The sequence below is a fragment of the Odontesthes bonariensis genome, chromosome 13, assembly GCF_027942865.1.
Source record: "Odontesthes bonariensis isolate fOdoBon6 chromosome 13, fOdoBon6.hap1, whole genome shotgun sequence".
NCBI lineage: Eukaryota > Metazoa > Chordata > Actinopteri > Atheriniformes > Atherinopsidae > Odontesthes > Odontesthes bonariensis.
In genome coordinates, this window is record NC_134518.1 from 26,377,193 (window position 1) to 26,397,995 (window position 20,803).

Consider the following 20,803-nt stretch of genomic DNA (forward strand, 5'->3'; position numbering starts at 1 on the left):
TCCTAAACAAAGTATTTAACTACATTTCAATCTAGTTTCCCCAAAAAAAATATTTTTTCCTCATTTGTTCTTGACTAGTGAAGTCATTTGTGATTAAGGTGATAATCAGCAATAATATTATTCCTACATATTGTGGCTGGAAGCAAGATTTTTGGGGGTGTTAGTCTTTACCATTTGGCTCAAACCTTTACTTGTACTTAGGGATGAACTTATTAGATTTTGTTGGTTAAAAGTTAAAGTCACTATAATATCAAAAAACTTTAAAAAATATTTCAGTTTAAAGGGGAACTCCGGGGCATTTGAAGCGTGTTTCCATTGCTAGAGGTTGTCAAATACTGATACTAGGACACAGAGAGGTCCAGATCTGTGCTCCCTGTGTGAAGATCGCTCTGTCCGCACAGCATGTCATGCGAGGCTAATACGTGGTGGCTAAGGGGCAAGCGCTAACCCTTCCACGTAAAACAACAACTTGCACACTGCAGAAACGTCACACCACTTTATAACCCATCCGACAATAAAGTCACAAGCCTTACCATCGAAACCATATGCATGGTTCTTACATTACTGGCATGGGGACGTTACAAAACAACTTTATAAACAGCATGTAACTCACCGGCTGGTTGTAGGCTCGCGCATGTGAAAGCCCAAAAGAGTCGATGGAGAATAATCCCATATACAAAACAATTATCTTCTCTAGAAAAACTGCGTTCAAGTATTTAAAACATTACAAGAATATTACTGGGCATGTATTGTTGTAATGTTTTAAATACTTGAACGCAGTTTTTCTAGAGAATATAATTGTTTTGTATATGGGATTATTCTCCATCGACTCTTTTGGGCTTTCACATGCGCGAGCCTACAACCAGCCGGTGAGTTACATGCTGTTTATAAAGTTGTTTTGTAACGTCCCCATGCCAGTAATGTGAGAACCATGCATATGGTTTCGATGGTAAGGCTTGTGACTTTATTGTCGGATGGGTTATAAAGTGGTGTGACGTTTCTGCAGTGTGCAAGTTGTTGTTTTACGTGGAAGGGTTAGCGCTTGCCCCTTAGCCACCACGTATTAGCCTCGCATGACATGCTGTGCGGACAGAGCGATCTCCACACAGGGAGCACAGATCTGGACCTCTCTGTGTCCTAGTATCAGTATTTGACAACCTCTAGCAATGGAAACACGCTTCAAATGCCCCGGAGTTCCCCTTTAACATTTTACAAGAGTTTGAAATCATTATTTTGAATGTTGGCTAAGAAACCTGATGAGAGACTGACACCATTGCACATTTGGTTGGATTCTGATTGGTGACATTATTCTCGGGTATCCTTTACTTTTGGACAGCAAGGAGTCATCTCGCGATTGGAAATTGCATGCAGTGCCCATGTTGATGGGGGAGATGAAAATGTAAGGCGAGGGCCAAAGGGAAAAACTAACACTGGACCTAAGGCCATTATTTTTTGCAGTGTCATTAGCTAGGTTCCCTACATCATGATCAGTGAGCTGGAAGTCCTTCTGAAAATAACTTAAAAGACATTTGTCCTCAAAAATACATAAAGTTGTAAAATCGCCTTTCACGGATCTCTTTCCACCGTCCAAATATGGTCCCTTCTGCTTCCAAAATGGTGACGGTGGAATGCCAGACTCATATCAAAAGGGTGCATAAAACCAGCTGGTAATATCATGTTGACTCCATTCAACATATACTTACAATCTGTGGTTTTATCCGAATCAGCTTTATTGGTGGTGCAGAGCAAGAGGGTCCCTGGTTGAAACCCAGCTGGGGCCTTTCTGTGTGAAGTTGGCATGTTCTCCCCTTGTATGTGTTGGTTTTTTCCGGGTACTCTCACTTCCTCCCACAGTCCTGAAACATGCATGTCCGGTTAATTGGGGATTCTATATTAGTCCTTGGAGTGAATGTGAGCATGCGTGGTCGTTTGTCTCGATGTCTCTGTGCTGGACAGGTGATCTGTCTGGGATGTACCCACCTCTCGCTCGATGGCAGCTGGGACAGGCTCCAATTGTTATTAAATTCCTTCACAGTCTATACAACACAGAGTTAACATAGTCTGGAAAGATATGGATGTAAACTGCAACTTAACTGGATGGGAGCGGCACCCACAAAGCAGTTGTTCTCATGTAGTCTTCATACACTCTGTGGTCATATTTCGAGTGACTGATTTGCACGGTGTAATCCTTAAATTTGACAAATAGCGTTATGGGTTATCAGAGATAAGAGATTTTTCTAAAATATGTTTTTTGCCCCACACAAAGCTGCAGGGGGAAAAAATGAAAAAGCATCACTCACGGAGTAATGAGTGTAGTATAAATCAACTGAGCAGTTTATATTCAGAGGATTCAGATTCATCACAGCAATCTGTCATCTCCACTTGAAATTTAATGAAAATAGCTACTCCTTATGAAGTGAAATTTTGGAAGACACTGCTGTTTGAGTTTTGCTATCAGTGTCCCTTGTGTATCATCTTTATGATGTGAACAATTTTTTGCATTGTTCACATCTTTTTAAAGGATGAGTTTGTAAACTTCCATCCATCCATCCATTATCTATACCGCTGAATCCGTCGATCGGGTCGCAGGCGGGCTGGAGCCTATCCCAGCAGTCAATGGGCAAGAGGCGGGGTACACCCTGGACAGGCCGCCAGTCCATCGCAGGGCCACATAGAGACAAACGAGACAAACAACCATGCACGCTCACACTCACTCCTAAGGACAATTTAGAGATGCCAATCAACCTAACATGCATGATTTTTTGGACAGTGGGAGGAAGCCGGAGTGTTTGTAAACTTAATCTAAACTTTTTTCTCACTCTGTATAGGAACTCACTTGGAGACACGACTCATGTAATTTACCCAATGAATATATTTCCCCAAAAATGAATTGATAAATGTTATTCATAAAACTATATATCACTCTGAGTCACAACTATAGTTTAATAGTGCAGGGTACTATTAATTACCTTTCTATGAAAAACTAAAGGCAAAATAAACAGTGGTATCATAGTGGTTTATGGATTATTGACTTTGTGGTGGATTTCTGCAGAGTACAATGGCAGCCTAATCTTTACACAACCTTTCTTATGCAGAGGTTGTTTAAATAAAAAATATCACATCAGTGACCAATTTCTCTTTTCTTTTATACAATGATAGAAAAAGAAAGCTGTCCAACATTTTGACAGGTAAGAACCCTGCAGTGAAACACATATTGTTGTGTAATTTACAACAACATGTAGACCAAATGTAGAATGGTAGACCCCCTATGCAGTCTGGGGTAATTGTGCACTGTTTATCAGCAATTGTTTATGTTGAATTGGAAAAATTGCTTACCTCGACCCAGTACTCAGTATCTTGCTATCTGGGTACTTGCAATATTTTGTGGAGCTATGACCTCAAGGTTGAAATTGCTGCGAGATTGCAGAATTGGGAAATTTTGCATTTAGAGAGACAAAAAAAAAACAGAGTGGCTTGTCAACTCGTCGAAAAGTTACCGATCTTCAAAACACTGGCTGAAGTGGAGCTGATAATTCCTGTCTCCAGCATGTCAGCAGAGTGGGGGGTTCAGACTACTAAACAACACTAAAACAATCACATGACTTCATTTGTTTGAGGCAAAGACACAAAACACAATGATAGTCACGTCTGCAGCAGTCTACCTTGATGCATTTGAATACACATACACATCAGCAACCACTCTGAGTCCATGAAGACCGGGAGGGAGGTGTGAATTTAGCCTGGGCACAGCAGGTGGACTTTAAATATTTGCTCATGTTTCAGTTGAAATTGCGCAGTTCTGTAAAAGCCCTGGACTGCTCATTATCAACTTTTTACACCCAAAAAATATTGGTTTTGAAGCCATTCTTCCAAGGTACATTAACGGATAGATTTTATTTCTATTAGCTGTAAAGAACTTTGTGGCCCAAATACGTGTAATGGATCAGAAGTGTAACAGTTCATAAGCTTCTTATAGATGGATCAGACAAGGTCAAGAATGGCTGGATTGTACACTAAATTCTGTTTCCTCATTCAAAATAATGCACTTTGGAGCATTACTGGAAGTTGGTTCAGTTAGTTTAGATCGAATATTGTTTTGCGTTGCTAATGTGTCCTCCAAAAACCAATCACACCAAACAAAGCTTAATGTCATTTAATTAAAAAAATGTTGAATGATACAATTATATATACATAATGAGCTGATAACTTTTATTTGATGCACCTCTGGGCCTGTTCAGAATTCACTGCATGTTAGCAGAACAGAAAATACTGTACTAAATCATTCATTACTGTCAAACTTATAACCAGCTCCATACTGATGTTGGTGGCACTCAATACGTCAAACCTTTAAATTCATTCTCTGGCACAAAAACTCACATCTGCATATGACAATGTCCACTGACACAATGAGGGGGAAAAAGGTTATTACACTCACAAACACATAGCACAGCAGCTACAGGTAGAGTTATTGCTCCCCTGGCTATTTCCTTTCAAGTCAAGGAACACGTCTTTGCTGATAAAGACCAAAACTCATATATTCTATAAACAGCTTCAGCAGCTTTAGCGATAACAAATGTAATATGTGAGAGAATTTTAGAAAGGTCAGCAGTCTTGATGGAGAGGATGATAATTCTGTCAGAGTTTTTTATGTTCTCCAGTTTGAGATATCTCTTTCGTATAGTACTTCTGGACATGGACTCAGTGCTTTCATTCAGGATGCCTGAACAAAATGTGGGTCTCTTTGTTGTTCCTGTACTGGTTAGAAATATTGGTTCTCTTGCAGCCACTTGAGGACAGTGTTTTTACTGCTCCTTCTTCCCCAGCATCTTTCTTAACACCTAATGCACCAAGGAAGGAGCAGACAAGGTTCACTGGCTTACTCCAATCATTTCCTGTACAGTTTTTCAAATAGAGCTGCTGTTGCTAAACAAATCTTCATGCGATTGTATCACACATATCTGTTATGTTTTTATTGTAACTTGAATAAAAATCCAGCTGAGTAGCCGATACAGGGTTAGTCCATTAGGGCACTACTTTGACTTCGTTTCAGCAATGTACAAATGTACAGACTGGCATCTGTCTGCAGAAGGTTCCCACACTATGAGTAAGAACATTGGCAGGTGGAACTATACTGTTTTGACATAAAAATAGATAGACAGAATTATGTACATATTTAGATGGAGGAATGATGCTACATGGTCCATTTTCCTCTGAACTGCGCTGGCCCCCCTGCATGGAGGGCCCTCAGGTTCTCTGTAGTGTTTAGTGTCCGTTGTTGAGGAGATGAAGGAGAAGCAACAAAATGTTGAAGGCAGCTTCAAGCATTATGCTGCTATGAGCAGCAGAATTTGGGAGACTGTTGGTGGGAAGGGTGGCTTGGCCCACCAGTTGTTCATTTCCAAGGGCCTGCGACAGAGAGACAGAAATATCAGCTCATAGCAGATTTTTTTTCTCTCTTGAATACTTCTAGTCTGCTAATGAGGTAGTATATTCAAAAGAGTCGTTTGAGTTTCACATGGACATCAATGCTCATGTAATAGAAGGTTATTGATTTTCAGTTTCGGGATTTATCTGAAGTCTGAAGGCCAGAAACAGTGCATTTACATTTAGCAGTTATAATTTCCTGTGAGCCTCTTAGTTAATTGTTAATCCATCCCTTTTCACTTGTTAAATAGTGTTGAAACATTTTCTTTTTGTCATTTTATCTCAAGAAACAAATACATTTTAGATAATCTTGAGAGCTAAACCAAGCTCAATCAAAATTGACCATTAACTCATCTAATTTATTAGTGGATCAATAATGTAGGAAAAAGGTAAGCGTGTGTTTAAATTTCTGCCAGAAAAAAAATTTGAGAAAATTTTTCATGTTTAATTTGGGCACTCTACTTTCTATTATTTATTTTCTTAATAAAATATAATATAAAGATTTTTTCATACCGTGCATTGCTGAAATATCTTTTGTCTCCTTTAGCTTGAATTGATGGACAGTGGCAAGGCCAAGGAGGAGACTAAGGCTACTAAAATGCCTGTGCAGTAAATACTTAGATGACCCTTACAACACAATATGTTTGCCTTTAGAAATAGTCACTGTGTCAGTTTAGGTGACCAAAGTCAAAAGTTATTGTCATGTCGTCCCAGGAAACATAGTTAACAGCCGTGCCGCATTGGACCTTGAAGAGATATTACTTCCTGTTTTTCACAGCTTGAAAGATGTACCATCAGTAAATGTGCCACACAGTAGACCAACTTAACTGTTCCACTGAATTCTTATGTAATTTATGCTATAAATTACAGTTAACTGAGGGACCATTAATCATCATGCAGCAATGATGGCAGACTTTTCTTTTCTTTCTCAGACAGTATGAGGGGGTCGATGTCTAAGTGTGCAGCATAAGGTATACGAACAAAGATTAAAGTGCAACCATAATTTGTAGGAGTTTATACCAGCGTTTTGTTAGGGCATTCTGAAACTCCTTGTCTGTCAGGTCTTTTAAATGATCTGACTGATGTTGTGTAATGATGATTTTCATAGCATATCTGTTCATTTAATCTATCCTAGATCAACCCAAAAGAGAATCTATTATGTAAAATAATTGCATGGACCAGAACCATTTTTACTGTTAAGTCACCAAGTAATAAATGCATGCCAAAATGATTTGAGAAGTGTCAGAAATACTGAAGTACTCTTGAATGCTCAACTGTGTGAGACTGCACACCTGTGTTGGTATTACTGTATCCAGACTGTTCTTCATAGTTTCTACGGTTTCTGGAGCAGAAGTGCTGCTCTTGTGTCCTCTCCTGTCCTGGCTGGGTGTGCTGGACTGCCTGAGACTCAGCTGTGGGTCCAATTCACTTCCAAACATCTCAAGAGCATTCTCTGAAACATCAGATATGAAAAATGCATTAAGAAACTTTATTAACATAATGTACTGTATATAAAAAAGCATGTAATATGTTTTCAATGAGTTATGCTTATGTTTTATACAGTCATAACAGATGCCTGCAGTTCTGAATTGTAAATTTTGCATCAGAGGTTTTGCTAGCCAGAGCCAGCTTGGATTGGGTCACCAGAGGAGAAGAGCGGAAAAAAAGTGAATACTCAGTATTCTCGCCAAGTATCTTGACTGCACCTGCCTCTCCACATTGACCTCATTAACTCTGAGACCATTTGTACTGGCCAAACAACTCTGAGGCCTCTCTCTGTATCTTTTCTAGTCACGGGTCCCAAGGAAAGACTGGCCAAAGATTCACCTCGCCTCACACAGCAAGCAAAGATAATCGCTGTGTGTACAGGTTCTGTGATAGATAGATCAGTATAGACTCACTGAAGTCAGCAACCAGGACATTAATTATTTACACTTGAGAGAAGGGGTCACAAGAGGCCTGAGAGGAAAGGTGTTAAGGAGAAAATTAGTATGTTGAAGAGGGGATGTGGCAGCGGAACAGAGGTACAAGTAAATTGAAAGACAGCAGTGAAATAAGCTTGTGAAATAAAGCAGATGTATCACCCTAAATATCTTATCTTCTCACCTTTAATCCATGTTACTGTTCTAACCAGCATAACTTGGAATACTGCTGCTATTTGTAATGCTGCAAAATCACTCACCTCATCCTCTTAAGACTTTTATTAACACCAATCATACAGGATCCATTGTACCTTACATCTAGTGCGGCTTGAATTTTTCTGTATAGTCTTCTATTGATGTGTAGGTGGCAAATCTAGTCTCATCAGTGCAGGAGTCGGTATGTACCTCAGTTTAGGTTAGGATTTTCATAGGTTTTGGGTACAGTAAAAGAAACAGCGGAAATATATGATTTAAACATAGAATAAACACCAGTAAAATAATGTTAATCTTAACATATCTTAATGGCCTTAATTCTTTAATGCTGTACCAGTTAAAGTTCAATATATGTTTGAACATTTTGAACAATAACAATAGTAATGCGAAACTATTCATGTAAAAGTATAGTGGAGTAATTGTGTTTTGCCAAAGAATAAAGTCACATTACATTTGTGTTTGTGCCTCTCCCATATTTTGGCACCCACTCTGATGTGGGTTATTGCATCCGAGTTTGTCAGATAAAAAAGACAATAGATAAGATTAGAGTGATTGCTGATATAGTTTTCCTCAGAAAGCGCTCTACAAGCTGCTTTAGTGCTTAAAGTTGACTCTAGCTTCAGTTTTATTTCCATTTGTTTAAGTCTTATATTTTGGTGCTCCACTTTGACATCCAGCTTTGTTATATTTAGAATTTTCACAGCTTAACTTTCTCTCCTTTTTGTTAAATCCGTGGCATGGTCATCTGTACTGCAAACCTTGCCTTACAGAGGCTCAAAATTTACATTGAGTGCAGTAAATGATGAATGGACAGGATTTATACAGCCTAACTATAAATTACAACTAGAAATGGATACCTTTCTAATTTGTTTTGGATTATGATTGGCTCTGGATTGATACTTTAATCAAATACAAAGGAACAAACATCAGCACTGTCTAAGATGCACCATACTTTGAGTTATTGTAAAAGTGAGATATTTTCACATGTTTGATTAGTCTAACATGTTTCTCCTTAAACTACTTAGAACTGGAAAAATTGTGAAGAAAAAAAATTGTTTGTTTAATGTTTAATTATGGTTGACCAACATAATTGCAATTTATCAAATAAAAAATGTGGTTTTTCATAATGCTCGTAGCAGCACCAGTGAGAATAGTTCTTTCGAGTCTCAACAATATTGTAAGCCGTTGGCCTTTTAATTCAAGATTTGCAGGTCAAATGTCCTTGAAAGAATAATGGCCGCATCAGCTGACGATGATGAAATAAGGAAGATAGTCGTTTTGCTTTAGTGACATGGAAATGGTTCATCTTTCAAACAGACGTTGCACAGCTAAATCATAGCAGCACCCGTATAGGATGACCTTGATTAGAGGACATTCTTAGTCATCGTGATTTTTTTTTTCTTTCGTGGCACTAAAATACATGGTCCATCTGAGACTCCCACAGTTTAAGCTGAGCAAATGAAGCACTTTTAGAGCTGGTTGACTTGAAAGCACTAACTTGCATCGCAACATTAGTAATTAAATCTACATTGCTGCAATCTCTGTACATGACCAGTCACCTTTTCCATTCAAAAAAGAAATCTAAACAAGCCTCACGTTTTCAGACCTCATATCCAAAACAAAAATCTTGATATATGAGGCAACTGTAGGTTAATGTGAAAAGAAACAAAAATAAAGACATACGGTACATAAAAATATGTCTTACAGGCTATTACATTGCAAGTCTGTTAAATTGCACATTGATCAGGCAAAATTGACCTGCTAAGAGTTTAAGTAAATAAAATTCACCATCTCATTATGGTACAATATTGTAGTGCATCAAAAACTTTGTGTCCATGCATTCATGAAAATGCTTTTTTTGACACGAACCAGCCACCTGAACATTGTTGCAGACAAAGCACTCCCCCAACTGCAGCATCCTCCCAAGAAGGACAAAGCGCCAGAACAACTTGCAACCAAAGGTGCCAAAAGATCTGCAGCACACAACATCCCCAGGGTTCCAGTGTCTGTGCCCTGATGGGTAGGAGCTGTTTTTAGCATGGGGGGAACTTTTATGTTGAATGAGTAAGCCTGTTAGATAATTTGGCGGAATTGAAGCAAGAGTGATAATAGAGAGTGCGCTTTGTTTTATGATGAATTCAATATAGTGATTGATTTCTGATTAATAATGAATTATTAAGATGATTATGTGTCTCGGCACTCCTGGACATCAACATTCTGCAAACAGTGACTCCAAGTATGCGCTTAGCAATCCAGCTGTACCAGGTGCCATCATTGATTTTGACATGAGGAGTTAGAGGAATCTACCATTTTGTTCCCAAAGTTTGGCATAAAAGTTTAAACAAAAATTGAGAATAGATTTAAAATTGTATGTCTATAGTGAGAACAAACTTTACTTCATCAGTGAAAAACACTGCTTGGCAGTGCGTTGCACTTCTTTTTCTTTTTTCTTTTGCCTTATATCATGTTAATTAATCAAAGTTCTAGAGGTGGCAGCCACTGGATGAAGAAAAAGTGTTTACTACATCATAACCTAAGGGACAGGCAGAAGCAACAAACTGGACTATCTGTTCTTACTATCATGAAAGTGAATGGAAGGAGTTAAGATCAACTTTAGAACTCTGTATGTTCAGCACCATTAAGTAAAGGACGTGATAACTGGTGCAGTTTGAATGGCAGTCAGTTCTTTAATCATTCAACAAATCTATCAAATAGATACATAAACTAAATAAATAAAGGCATGTACATGATATATTAATAAAACAATGACCTCACAGTCACAGCTGCTTACTTAATCAGTACTTCCCTAAGTCATAAATATCTGAACTTCCAGGTGGAATTACCAATTAATCCATGTGAGCAGGGTACTTATAATAAAAAAGATGAATTGTTGATGCTGTTGATGCTACCAAAGGTACAAAATGTTTGATTTTAATATAGCATTCTCTGGTTCTGTTGGAGCATGACAGCTCTGTCCGATATCTGTTTTCACTTTGGTTTTCAGATTAAATTTCTTTGAATGTTCCCTGTTGCAGTTTATCAATGCAAATCAATCTGATTAATGAATACTATTAATATGCAATTTGAATGAAATCACTCTGCTGTGCCAGCAGTGGCGTGAAAGGATATGAAACCAGAGATATCAGAACAAGTCATCACTTTCTTTGTGAAAAAACTTTTGTTTCAACTCTGCGGTTGTCGGATCTTTCTTTATACACCTGTTTAGTAGTCTCAAACTGTCCATGTGCTTACTTTCACAGAGGAGAAGCAAAGTCACAGCATATACTTCATAAATACTATAAACAGCTTAACATCTCTCCCCATTCTTGTTTCATTTAAGTTTTACCTGATCAGCAACAATTGCAGAAATTGGACTGTTACTTTATATATGAGTTATTTTTATATTCATTCTTTTTTCCAGAGTTCTCCCAAGAAGATTTCAACTTTTTGCACCTTTATGTCACACATAATGCAAAGCTATCTTAAAATGCAATGTTTATAGAAAGCATATCAAGGAAGGCAAATAAAGCCATGAACCAGTGCAATATAATGTTTTTGCATTTACTTGTATTTGGACAGTTGAGAGAAAAGAGTGGAAAGTGATAAAAAGCAAAGCAGAAAGGAGAGCAAAGCAGCAATCCTACCATCAGTACGGTTCTACGCTCGCACCTAATTCTCACAATTACTGCTTTCTTCACACATCCAGTCAGCTCCAACTGGTTTTCAGTGTATGTGTGAAAATACTTTATATGAGACAGAGAAATGTTGAAAAACTTTTACATTGGTCTCCTTTGAATTAAATTAATCCTATTTTTAATGGTTTGGCTGCTGTTGGTCTAGCATCCTTGTAAAGATACTCCTTGTAAAGTTGTTTTAAAGTTGGTGTTGAATAGTGTATAGGATTTGATGGGATCAACTGGCAGGAATCCAATAAAATATACACAACTATGCTTTAATGTAATTTAAATGTGAAAGAAAGTATGGAGAATTAAATGACTATTTGAAAATTGGTCATGCATTTATAAGAAATCAGTTTATGTGACTATCATCTCGATATGGGACTAACTTGTTTTAACTGGCAGCTAGTCATAACTCATCACTACCACAACAAGGTATCAGCAATGCACCAAGCTGTTTACCAAATGTCCTGAAACTACAAGAAAAGCCACTGCCAGGCTTCTGTACAAGATATGTGGCGCCGTGAGCTTACATGCTAATGGTGTATCAATAAAAAACAAGCAAAGACCAGAGCCATCAGTTCTGCGTGTAACAAAAATTAGATCCAGTGCAAAAAGTCTACCACAAATGTGCACTGTTGTTAAAGACTGAAGCTCTTCCATTACATTCCAGGTCATTTTGAATAGTATCTTTACTTTAAATGCATACCCCTAAAAAGAAGAAAAAAGGTATATTCTCAGAGTATTGTCTTCAGTGTCTCAGAGATGGACATAAAGGCTCAGGTGGAAGAAAAGTTAGAACGCTGTCGTAACGGGAGAAAAGATAACAGTATCGGGTCTCTGGAACACTTCTATAGATAGAGTGATGGACGGACAGCCTGGAAATAAATCAATAAAAAATTATTGCACTTAGGGAAGCCACAATAGCTTTTCACCTCCAACTGCACAAACCCAGTTAAACAAGATGCTAAAATGTTACTATAGAGGTTCTCATACACCTTTGTATGAACATAGGCCTTACTCTAAAAAGCTTGACCCAGTGCATTCCACTTTGTTGTGGATATAATGACACTCACTGAGACAGATGTTGTCCGTGAAAAATTCCAGAAAATGATCACAGTCTGCTTTCTGGCTTCCGCTGGCTGAGCAGGAGCACCATGGGGACACACTGGATGTGGAGTTGTCAATGTAGTTGGGAGTTATTGTACTTCCTGCAAAAAGATAGCACAAGGCTTCGATCAGTATTAAACATTCATTATCCTTTGAGTTGTTACACTGTAGTCATAGTACTTTATTGTCTGAATCCTTAATGGACAATGTATTTCCTGCACACTGACATGTTATGAAGGGATGATAATATTGTGTTATTGTAGGACTGAGTCGGAAGAGAGATCCAGAGAAATACTCAAATTTTCACTTTTTTTTAGGTCACAGAAGTTTTTCAACATCGTAATGGTGGGATTTCAAGTGCCTTAATAAATACAAGACGGGAATGAAAATTCCAAGTGTGTGTTTGCGCTGAAGGGCACCATTTGAGGTTCTTGAAATGCATTAGGTTAGTGCCTCCTTCCAGTGTGTGGAAATGAAGTGGATATGTTTCTGTTATGGACTGTTATAAAACAGATTAAACCTCACATAATATGAAGAGCCTCTGTATTTCTGTAATGAGAGATTGTTATGGACTTGTGTGTCACACCAACCTGAACTATGTCTTTTGGTTTACAATATGAAGTTTCATTTAATTATCCCGTACACTCTAAATCTGTTTGATATACACACATTTTCCTTCCAGCAAGCTTTCACTCATTCCTGCCAGTTTGTTTTCTTTCCTTCTCTCCGTCTATCACACACCATATGCCACATAGCTTCATTCACATACAGTCTCTTACCTCCTCCACCTGTTCATTTCATTTAAATTTTTCTATCTAATGTTTATTTTTTCTTTCTCTTTTACATTTTGGATGTGCACTTACCTATCAGCCCTGTGTAGGCGAAGAGGCAGGCTTCATAGTTGCCTTGCTTGCAGCCGTTGGCAGATGTTTCCAAGGGTTCACAGTCATACTGAAACTGTGCCAGACGAGACCTGCATGGCATGAAATGGGAAATAGTTAGCAAAGACATAATAGGCCCTTTTACTGTTTCATGTGAAAGGTTTGACTGTATTTTTTTCCCATTAATTGTTTCTGTTCTAATTTTAATCAAATTGACATGATGAAATATTGTTTTCCATGGTGAAGACCAAAAGCACTGGACTATAATATGAAAGTGATAGAAAGAGTAATATATTTCATCACCCAAACCTGAGATCATTAGAAAAGCCCTCTGAGTGTAATGGGGCTGTGGAAATAATAATGGCCATGACCAGAGATAGCAATGAGCGATAACTCTGATCCATCTGGGTCTTTATCTGTGCTAAATATTTAATATGTTATTCCAACAGGCTCTCTGGGGTGTTCTAACCAATGGTGGCAGAAAGCTTTAGGGTAAAACAGTAGGCCATTTGGTTGATTTAATAGCTCTTTATTTAGTTTCAAAGTACCTTAATACTGAACAACACTGGGCCAAATATGTTTGTATGGTGAGGAGAGGTGTCAAAAAGTCAATACTCAGAGACTGATATTAGAGATTGGGATCTCATTAGAAACTTATTTGCAAAAGTATCAATACCAGTGGTGCTATTTTCTGCATACAACGTGGAAATATGCCTCAAAGTTTTTTTTTTTTCTTTTTTTCCTTAAACAAGTTTTAATTATATGAAACTCCAGAAGGGAGCAGGAATCTGCCTGTCAAGCTCATGTCTTGTTAGAGTTAGCATGAGCGTGTCTCATAATCATCATAACATCACCAGAGCGGGACCATTAAAACTGTCCGCCATCTACATGTGTCTACGGCAACTCCTGAACCTTTTTTTTTTTTGCTGTTTGTCTTGGTTACATGTTAATATAACACAATACAACATGTCACCTCGTGCTTGGCTATGGCTGGTAACATCACTTGGTTAGGATTAGAAATCAAAACTAATAGGTCATGTTTGGACAACAATCCAAAGTTGTGGGTTTTTACAAGAGGACCATCATCGTCATGGACATATTTCTTACATGCAGCTGCTCTCAATCACTAGAGGTCGCATATATATATATACAGAAAATTTGATTCAGCCAATGATCGTGTAAAAAAAAAAAAGAATAAATAAACATTTATTTATTTATTTTATTTTATTTTACATGATCATTGGCTGAATCTACTTGTCTGTTTTTCAAAGGTAGTTTATGCCCCCTTATGACAAACTTCATGTTTAGCATCTCTGAACTCTATATCCAAGAAATAATTAAGCTGAAACAAAATGTTATGTTATTTTAACTGTATGAGATGTATGAGAAGAAAATAATATCAGTTTATATACAGGCTTCAATTTAGCACTGTTCTAACCTGCACACATAGTCAGCATTACAGGTCCTCATCTGTGTAATGCAATTAGGTTTTTCCACACTTTCATAGGAGCAGCTGGGTACAATCGTTTGCCTTCGACGCTCTGCGCATGCTGTGTCCGTACATGGGCAGAAAAGCAGCTCATGTGTGTAGTCAGCAGGAACACGGTCAAAGAACCTGCGCAGGGCCTTATTGCATTTAGGCCGGTTGCACAAGCCTGACTTGGCAGTAGGTTTGATACAAGCGGAAACATATTCTGTGCGAAGCCTCTGGCACAAGTCGTCCACATTGCAAGCCTTGGCTGCATCCAAGCAGCGATTTACAGTTGTCATGCCAACATCCGAGTCTGTGGATGGAAGAAAGGTCAAAGACAAGATGTCAGTGGAAAACTAATAGCAATACATCAAAAAGGTTTTTTTTGTTTATGTTAGGTAGAACATATGACCTGTGGAATGTATGCTTATTAATCAATTGTGCTCAGATGTAATCTCCTTGTTAACTCACATCAGGCAAGTAGTTTGTTATCAAAGAGCTGCTTCAAACAGGAAAGGGAATAATCTGTGAATAAACTATGGATACTTGTATCATGAACAACAAAATGACAATCAGGAGATAAGTCTAACCTATTTTGTCATACAAGTGGCAAATGCTAAAATACGCTATCAGACCTTTAACAACAGTTGTTTTTAAGTATTGCAGTGGTACAGTGATGTCTGAGTACCGTCTGTAAATCCCTCTTTGTAGTCATCTTTTCTTGGAAAATGTACATCACTTTTCTGTCACCATGTGTATTCTTTCACTTGTCATCTCAAGGTAACTATTTCCATCTGTCACATATGTGAATCTATGCAGATACGGAAACATTCACAACTACTTTTTTTTTTTCATTAATCTGTTTATAATTTTAAAAGGCTTCAATACAAATTCACTATGAAAACTGTAAAAGGTGCCCATAAGGCTTAAATGTGTTTGCTCATAGATTCGTAGTGTCATAGATTTTCTAAGTCATTGTAGTTGTGCTGAATATATCATGAATTAGGCTCCCTATTGTTTCATAACTTACTAGAAGCAGCTGTTTTTGAAATAATAAATTAATGCGGTGACCTAGGTGAGGGTTGAAACGTAGATAGACCTGTATATTGAAAGCTTAATCTTTTCTGCTCATCTCCCTTTGATTAGACAAAAAAAAAAAACACACTGCTCCCTCTGGATCCAATGTTTGACATTCTGTCTCCTTGCCAACCACCTGCTGTACACCTTCCTGTAGAGCGTGAGTAGTTTGAACCCAACCACACCACTCAAACCTCTGTCATTTTCCTAAATCGAACTAAATAGGTTTGTTGCCTAAACCTTGACAAACATCGACTGAAGATAAAAGAAACAGTGACTAAAATACATAACTGAATCTTGGAAAAATGTAATCATAAATGTAAAACTTTTACAAAAAATACAATTGCGACACACAGATTGAAAATAAAACTTAAACCATAATAGTACCATATGACAGACAAACCCTTTAAAGCCCTGTGACTCGCTTTCGCCACACCCCCAACCTCCTAAAGAAGTATCTTTTGCAGATAGATACTTCTTGGATGTATATCTGCAAAAAGGAAGTAAGTTGTTCTTGTATAATATCAATGCACACCACTGAAAACTCGTGGAAAAAAAGAAAAACTGTCTCACAGTTTCACAACTTTAGTTGAGAAACAAACAGTGAGTGGTGGACCATCATGATTACTACATATTTGTTTTCAGACGGGGGACATTGGGAGACGCAGAGGTAGATTAAGTAAGGCAGATTCTCATTGAATCATGATTCATAAAATACATTGAAAATATCATATCTAATTATCTGCTTCCGACCGGAGGCATTGAGTGATCAAGACACCCAAACAAGAAGCGGCATTAATAAGGGGTCTTGTTTGGTGTGAGAGTGAAACCTGTTACTTTGTGGGGAAAATCCTGAATGAACCTTTTGTATACATGTTGCCAAGGAAACAAGCAGCCAGCTGACTTCTTTTAGCTACTTGTTTCAGGCAAGACTCAGTTTACTGCAGTGTGCTATGGTTCTTTTTAACATTATCAGGTGCTCAAGCCAGTGAGAGATTATATTTTGGCAGCAACTTTGGACTAATTACTTTATTAAATCTGCTTCAATGGGGGGGGGCAACTTATCATTTCAGTCAATTAAAAGAATGTGCCAAATGTTTTCTTTGGTTGAATAAAGCAAGCACTTTTAGAACATCCTTTTGACTAAAGATGAACCCAGTTTCAAAATAAAACATGGTCACATTCCAGAGAATTGATCTAACTAATGAAATCTTTGCTCATTTAAAGTTTATTTTCATGACCTTTGAAAAACCAAGGCAGGTTTGATAGTATAGTTTAGGTGGAATAAGGTCAGAGGAAAGCTTTCACTTATTTAATGATGAAATCTGCACAACTGAATTAACATAAAAGTTTAAGGAATTTAAGCCATTAACCCATATGTGTGTTTCTCTCTTTGAGATATGACATCATGTTTTGTCTATATTCTTCCAGCCAGATCAACATTTGCATTATTAACACAAGAATTAGGTTTTTTGTCTTTTCTTTAGACATTATTGGACACAGACTATAAAATATTCCAAATAAAAGTGGAAGGTTTAACTAATCAAATAATTTATAGTTTTTGAGAATCCCCAGAGTCTGTTTTCAATACTCTGTTTTTTTTCATAGTGTACTGAGGGAAAAAAAGCACATTTCTTTCTCCTAAAAAGTTTTGTCAAACCTTAGGAGAGTCATACAAGGTGTCCTTTGGTGTCTTTACCAGCTGTCAACAACAAACTGGTGTGAGATCAGATCAAGACAGTAATTTTTTTCACGTTCTTGTTTTCCATTTCTTCTTAATTGAGAGTTCACTTTTAGTTTAATTTACTGTTTGTTTAGATTTAGTCAACAATATTTCCTTTTTTTGGTGAAGGCACTGGAACCGTTTTAGGTTTAAGAACTAAAAGTAATAAGTGGGGCTTTGGAAAGAATTATGGCTTGTTTTAAATTACATCGCCTTACACTTTTATTTCGTCTGGATCTTCTGTTGCAATTTACAGTTTTAGAAAAATGTATCAAATTAATTGAAAATATAGAACAACTGAAATATAGTGTTTACCCTAAACCTGCACATGACTCTGGATCCAAACTTTGTATTTATTTTTTCTTCAAAATATTTCCTCTATATGATAACACAAGCATCATACACTTACCAAAAGCTTGATTTATAACAGTCTTTACCCCATAGAGGTTGTCCTGTTTAGTTGACTGTGATTTGAAGTTGTGTTTGAATTTTTCACAATATTTCATAATTTCCTAAATGCAATTAGGAAATTGTGTTTGTTTCAATAGATTAGATTGCAGTGTTTAAAAAAACCTGATACTATAAAAATAAGACAAGATTTACAATGTTTCATCACTACAAGTCCATTAATGACAAAATTGCTTCATTAGCGTGCTTATGACACATGATTAATGCTGTATCGGCTGAATCTGGGATGTAAATGGAGTTTACATCCAATAATGTGCACATGGCAGATCATTTTTGACACTTAAGTTATGTTCAGATGAATAGTTATGCATGGTGTCTAGTGTGTTTCCAGGAAAGGCAATAAAGGTATGTCAACTTGCCAGCAGTAATCGAGGCCAAGCGGACATAGTCGTATTCCCTCTGCACCGTTTCATAGGGATAACTCTCCACAAGGGTGAGTCCTGAAAGAATAATAGACACATGGATATATTGGCATAAATGAACCCCACAGCTTATCAGAAGGGTGTCAAAAATACTGATTACACATTTTTTCCTTTTCATTTAGTCACTGGTAAATACCAGAGGACTAAATAATAAATGATACATACAAATTTGTTAGTTATTCTGTTTATTTAATGAACCATTGTCCAATTGTGACTGTGTAAATAACATAACTTTTTTTGAAGGCTAATTAAAAAATTATGTTGCAACAAAAACATTTTTAAATTACAAACCATGTATAATAGACTGATGAAGGCTCCAGTAGATGCTCAGGCAATTCTTCTCCTTTTTCATTCCACGTTTACACTGGCAGCCGTGTAAAGGACTGGACAGGAGGGCTGAAACCGCATTGGCACACTGGCTCCTGGCACCAGGGCCAAGCTTCATGCTGCCATTGCCCGCCACACACTGGCGCAATGTACGTAGACGTGGACTACAAGTCTCATCACTTGAGCACGAGTCTCCAGCCACCAAGCAATCTCTGCCGGCTAGTATGACCTCCAACAAGGCTGCAAGAGAGGAAATCAAGCAGAAAGTTTAGGGGATTTGAAACCAAAGTTAAGCAATCAAATCAGATATGATTTGAGATATTGTACATAATATTAAACCAGCTCCATGTCAGAGTCTGAATATGTGCAAATGCAGAGGTGAGATTCTAGTAAAGGTATGCAATCTTTCTAGCTCTGCTTTCACACTGACTGCTGAAATTTCAATGGGTGTTGTTCTTATATCCTTTTGCTTCAAAAGCTGAGCTGTATCAAGCATTTTAAGTTCAACAAACACAGAGAAGACTTCAAAGCCGGGTTTCTTCAAATGGCTGCTGGTAAATGGACTGTACTTAGAAGGTGCTCTACAAATAAACTTGCCTTACGTTGCCTACTTACTCTACTCTTATAGGCTAGCAGACCACTCAAGAGTGCTTTTACACTACAAGTCACATTCACCCAGGACACTTCTGGGGAAGTTTTCCCTACAGATTTTATCACTGCTGCTGGATGGTAACCTGGAAAATGGAGAATCTTTCTGCGATAGAGTATAACATTTTTTGTCAACTTTTTCCTCTCAGTTAGTATTTACCTAAAAGTAACAAAATAGTAACTGAAATTGAAGTGTCCATTGCTACATTTTTGTTTTCAGACTCCATCTGAGGTGTCACGCTTTTATGTGCAAGTCTTCACCCAGCAAGAGGAAACTCTAGATCAATTCCCTGCATGTCAAAAAAGTGCATTCAGATGTGACACCAACTGAACAAGCAATAATATGTGATGAGTTGGGAGCAAGAATGTGTTGAATTTACTGGATAACATGTTTTGGTTCTATTCATTTTGCCGCAAAGGGTCCTGCAGGCTACAACATTTGCTGCCTTATTGTAAAGAGAATGGCTTCAAGGCTGATGTTATGCAGTGTTGTATTCTATGCATGCTGGAGATGTATGCATTCACTTACTGTGTTAAAGATCAAGAGTGGCAGACTTTTGCAGATGCCTCTCTGCACTTTTTACAATTCACTGCCAAACCTTCTCCTGCTCCAGCTTTTACTCCCAGTCGTACTGCATGATTTAAGCAGATTCAGTGAACCACAGGACTTGAATTTTAAGTTTTTCCAGAGGTTTCTGAGAACATGAATGTGTAAAAGTATGATATATTGTTTCTTAGGTGCAGATAACAACGTAGATTAACCAAAAAGGTAAAATTGATGTTAGCTGAGTGGATTTTAAGGAAGACAAATGGGTACTCATGTTGGTCCATTTTTCCTTTCAAAGAATGATGTCTGTACTTCCAACAGGCTAATCTAGCACCCATACCCTCTTCTCCCTTAGCCATACCTCTGTATTCAGTGAAGAGTGTGGTTTTGCATTGTCTTGTTGAAAAATGCATGAATGCTCCTGAAAAAGCTGCCTTCTTGAGAGCAGCATATGCCATCCTAGCATCTCACTGTAATTTACCGCATTAGTGCTGCCAGAAGCGAAAATGACCTTTTCTGTAAGGGTAGTGATCCAGTCCCATACTATAGACCTGTTGCTGGTAAAAAATTTAAATAGTTTGGACATCAAGGCACCCATTTATGCTTGGACAAAAAAAAATATATATATATATAAAAAAATTATCTGGAATACTGTTTGACTGACTATAATGCATATTTCCACTGTGTGATGTACTAGTTACGTTCAAGCCTAGAGGTTAACATATAGGGCTTTTTATGGGCACAGTAACGTTTTAAGTGGCATGTATTTCCATTCACAAATTCCTCATTTTATTTCCCAAAGTAATCCCTTGCCCATCTGGCCACATAGTTATTTGGCTGATCTTTTAAGGAACATTGTTTTTAAGAATTTTTGAATGATTTCCTCACATATT

The 20,803-nt window shown here is 37.6% G+C and overlaps 1 protein-coding gene across 1 annotated transcript in view; it reads right to left on the reverse strand.

Annotated features, from left to right (window-relative positions):
- Nucleotides 1-4,137: 4,137 nt before the first annotated feature.
- gfra4b (GDNF family receptor alpha 4b) overlaps nucleotides 4,138-20,803 on the reverse strand; it is a 57,849-nt gene continuing 41,183 nt past the window's right edge. The window contains exons 2-8 of the mRNA XM_075480713.1: nucleotides 18,680-18,955; nucleotides 18,326-18,406; nucleotides 14,666-15,011; nucleotides 13,210-13,319; nucleotides 12,313-12,447; nucleotides 6,717-6,877; nucleotides 4,138-5,406 (exon numbers count right to left, since the gene is read on the reverse strand). Of these exons, the coding sequence (XP_075336828.1) occupies nucleotides 5,263-5,406; nucleotides 6,717-6,877; nucleotides 12,313-12,447; nucleotides 13,210-13,319; nucleotides 14,666-15,011; nucleotides 18,326-18,406; nucleotides 18,680-18,955 (1,253 nt within the window). The 3' untranslated portion in view covers nucleotides 4,138-5,262. The remainder of the gene's footprint in view (nucleotides 5,407-6,716; nucleotides 6,878-12,312; nucleotides 12,448-13,209; nucleotides 13,320-14,665; nucleotides 15,012-18,325; nucleotides 18,407-18,679; nucleotides 18,956-20,803) is intronic.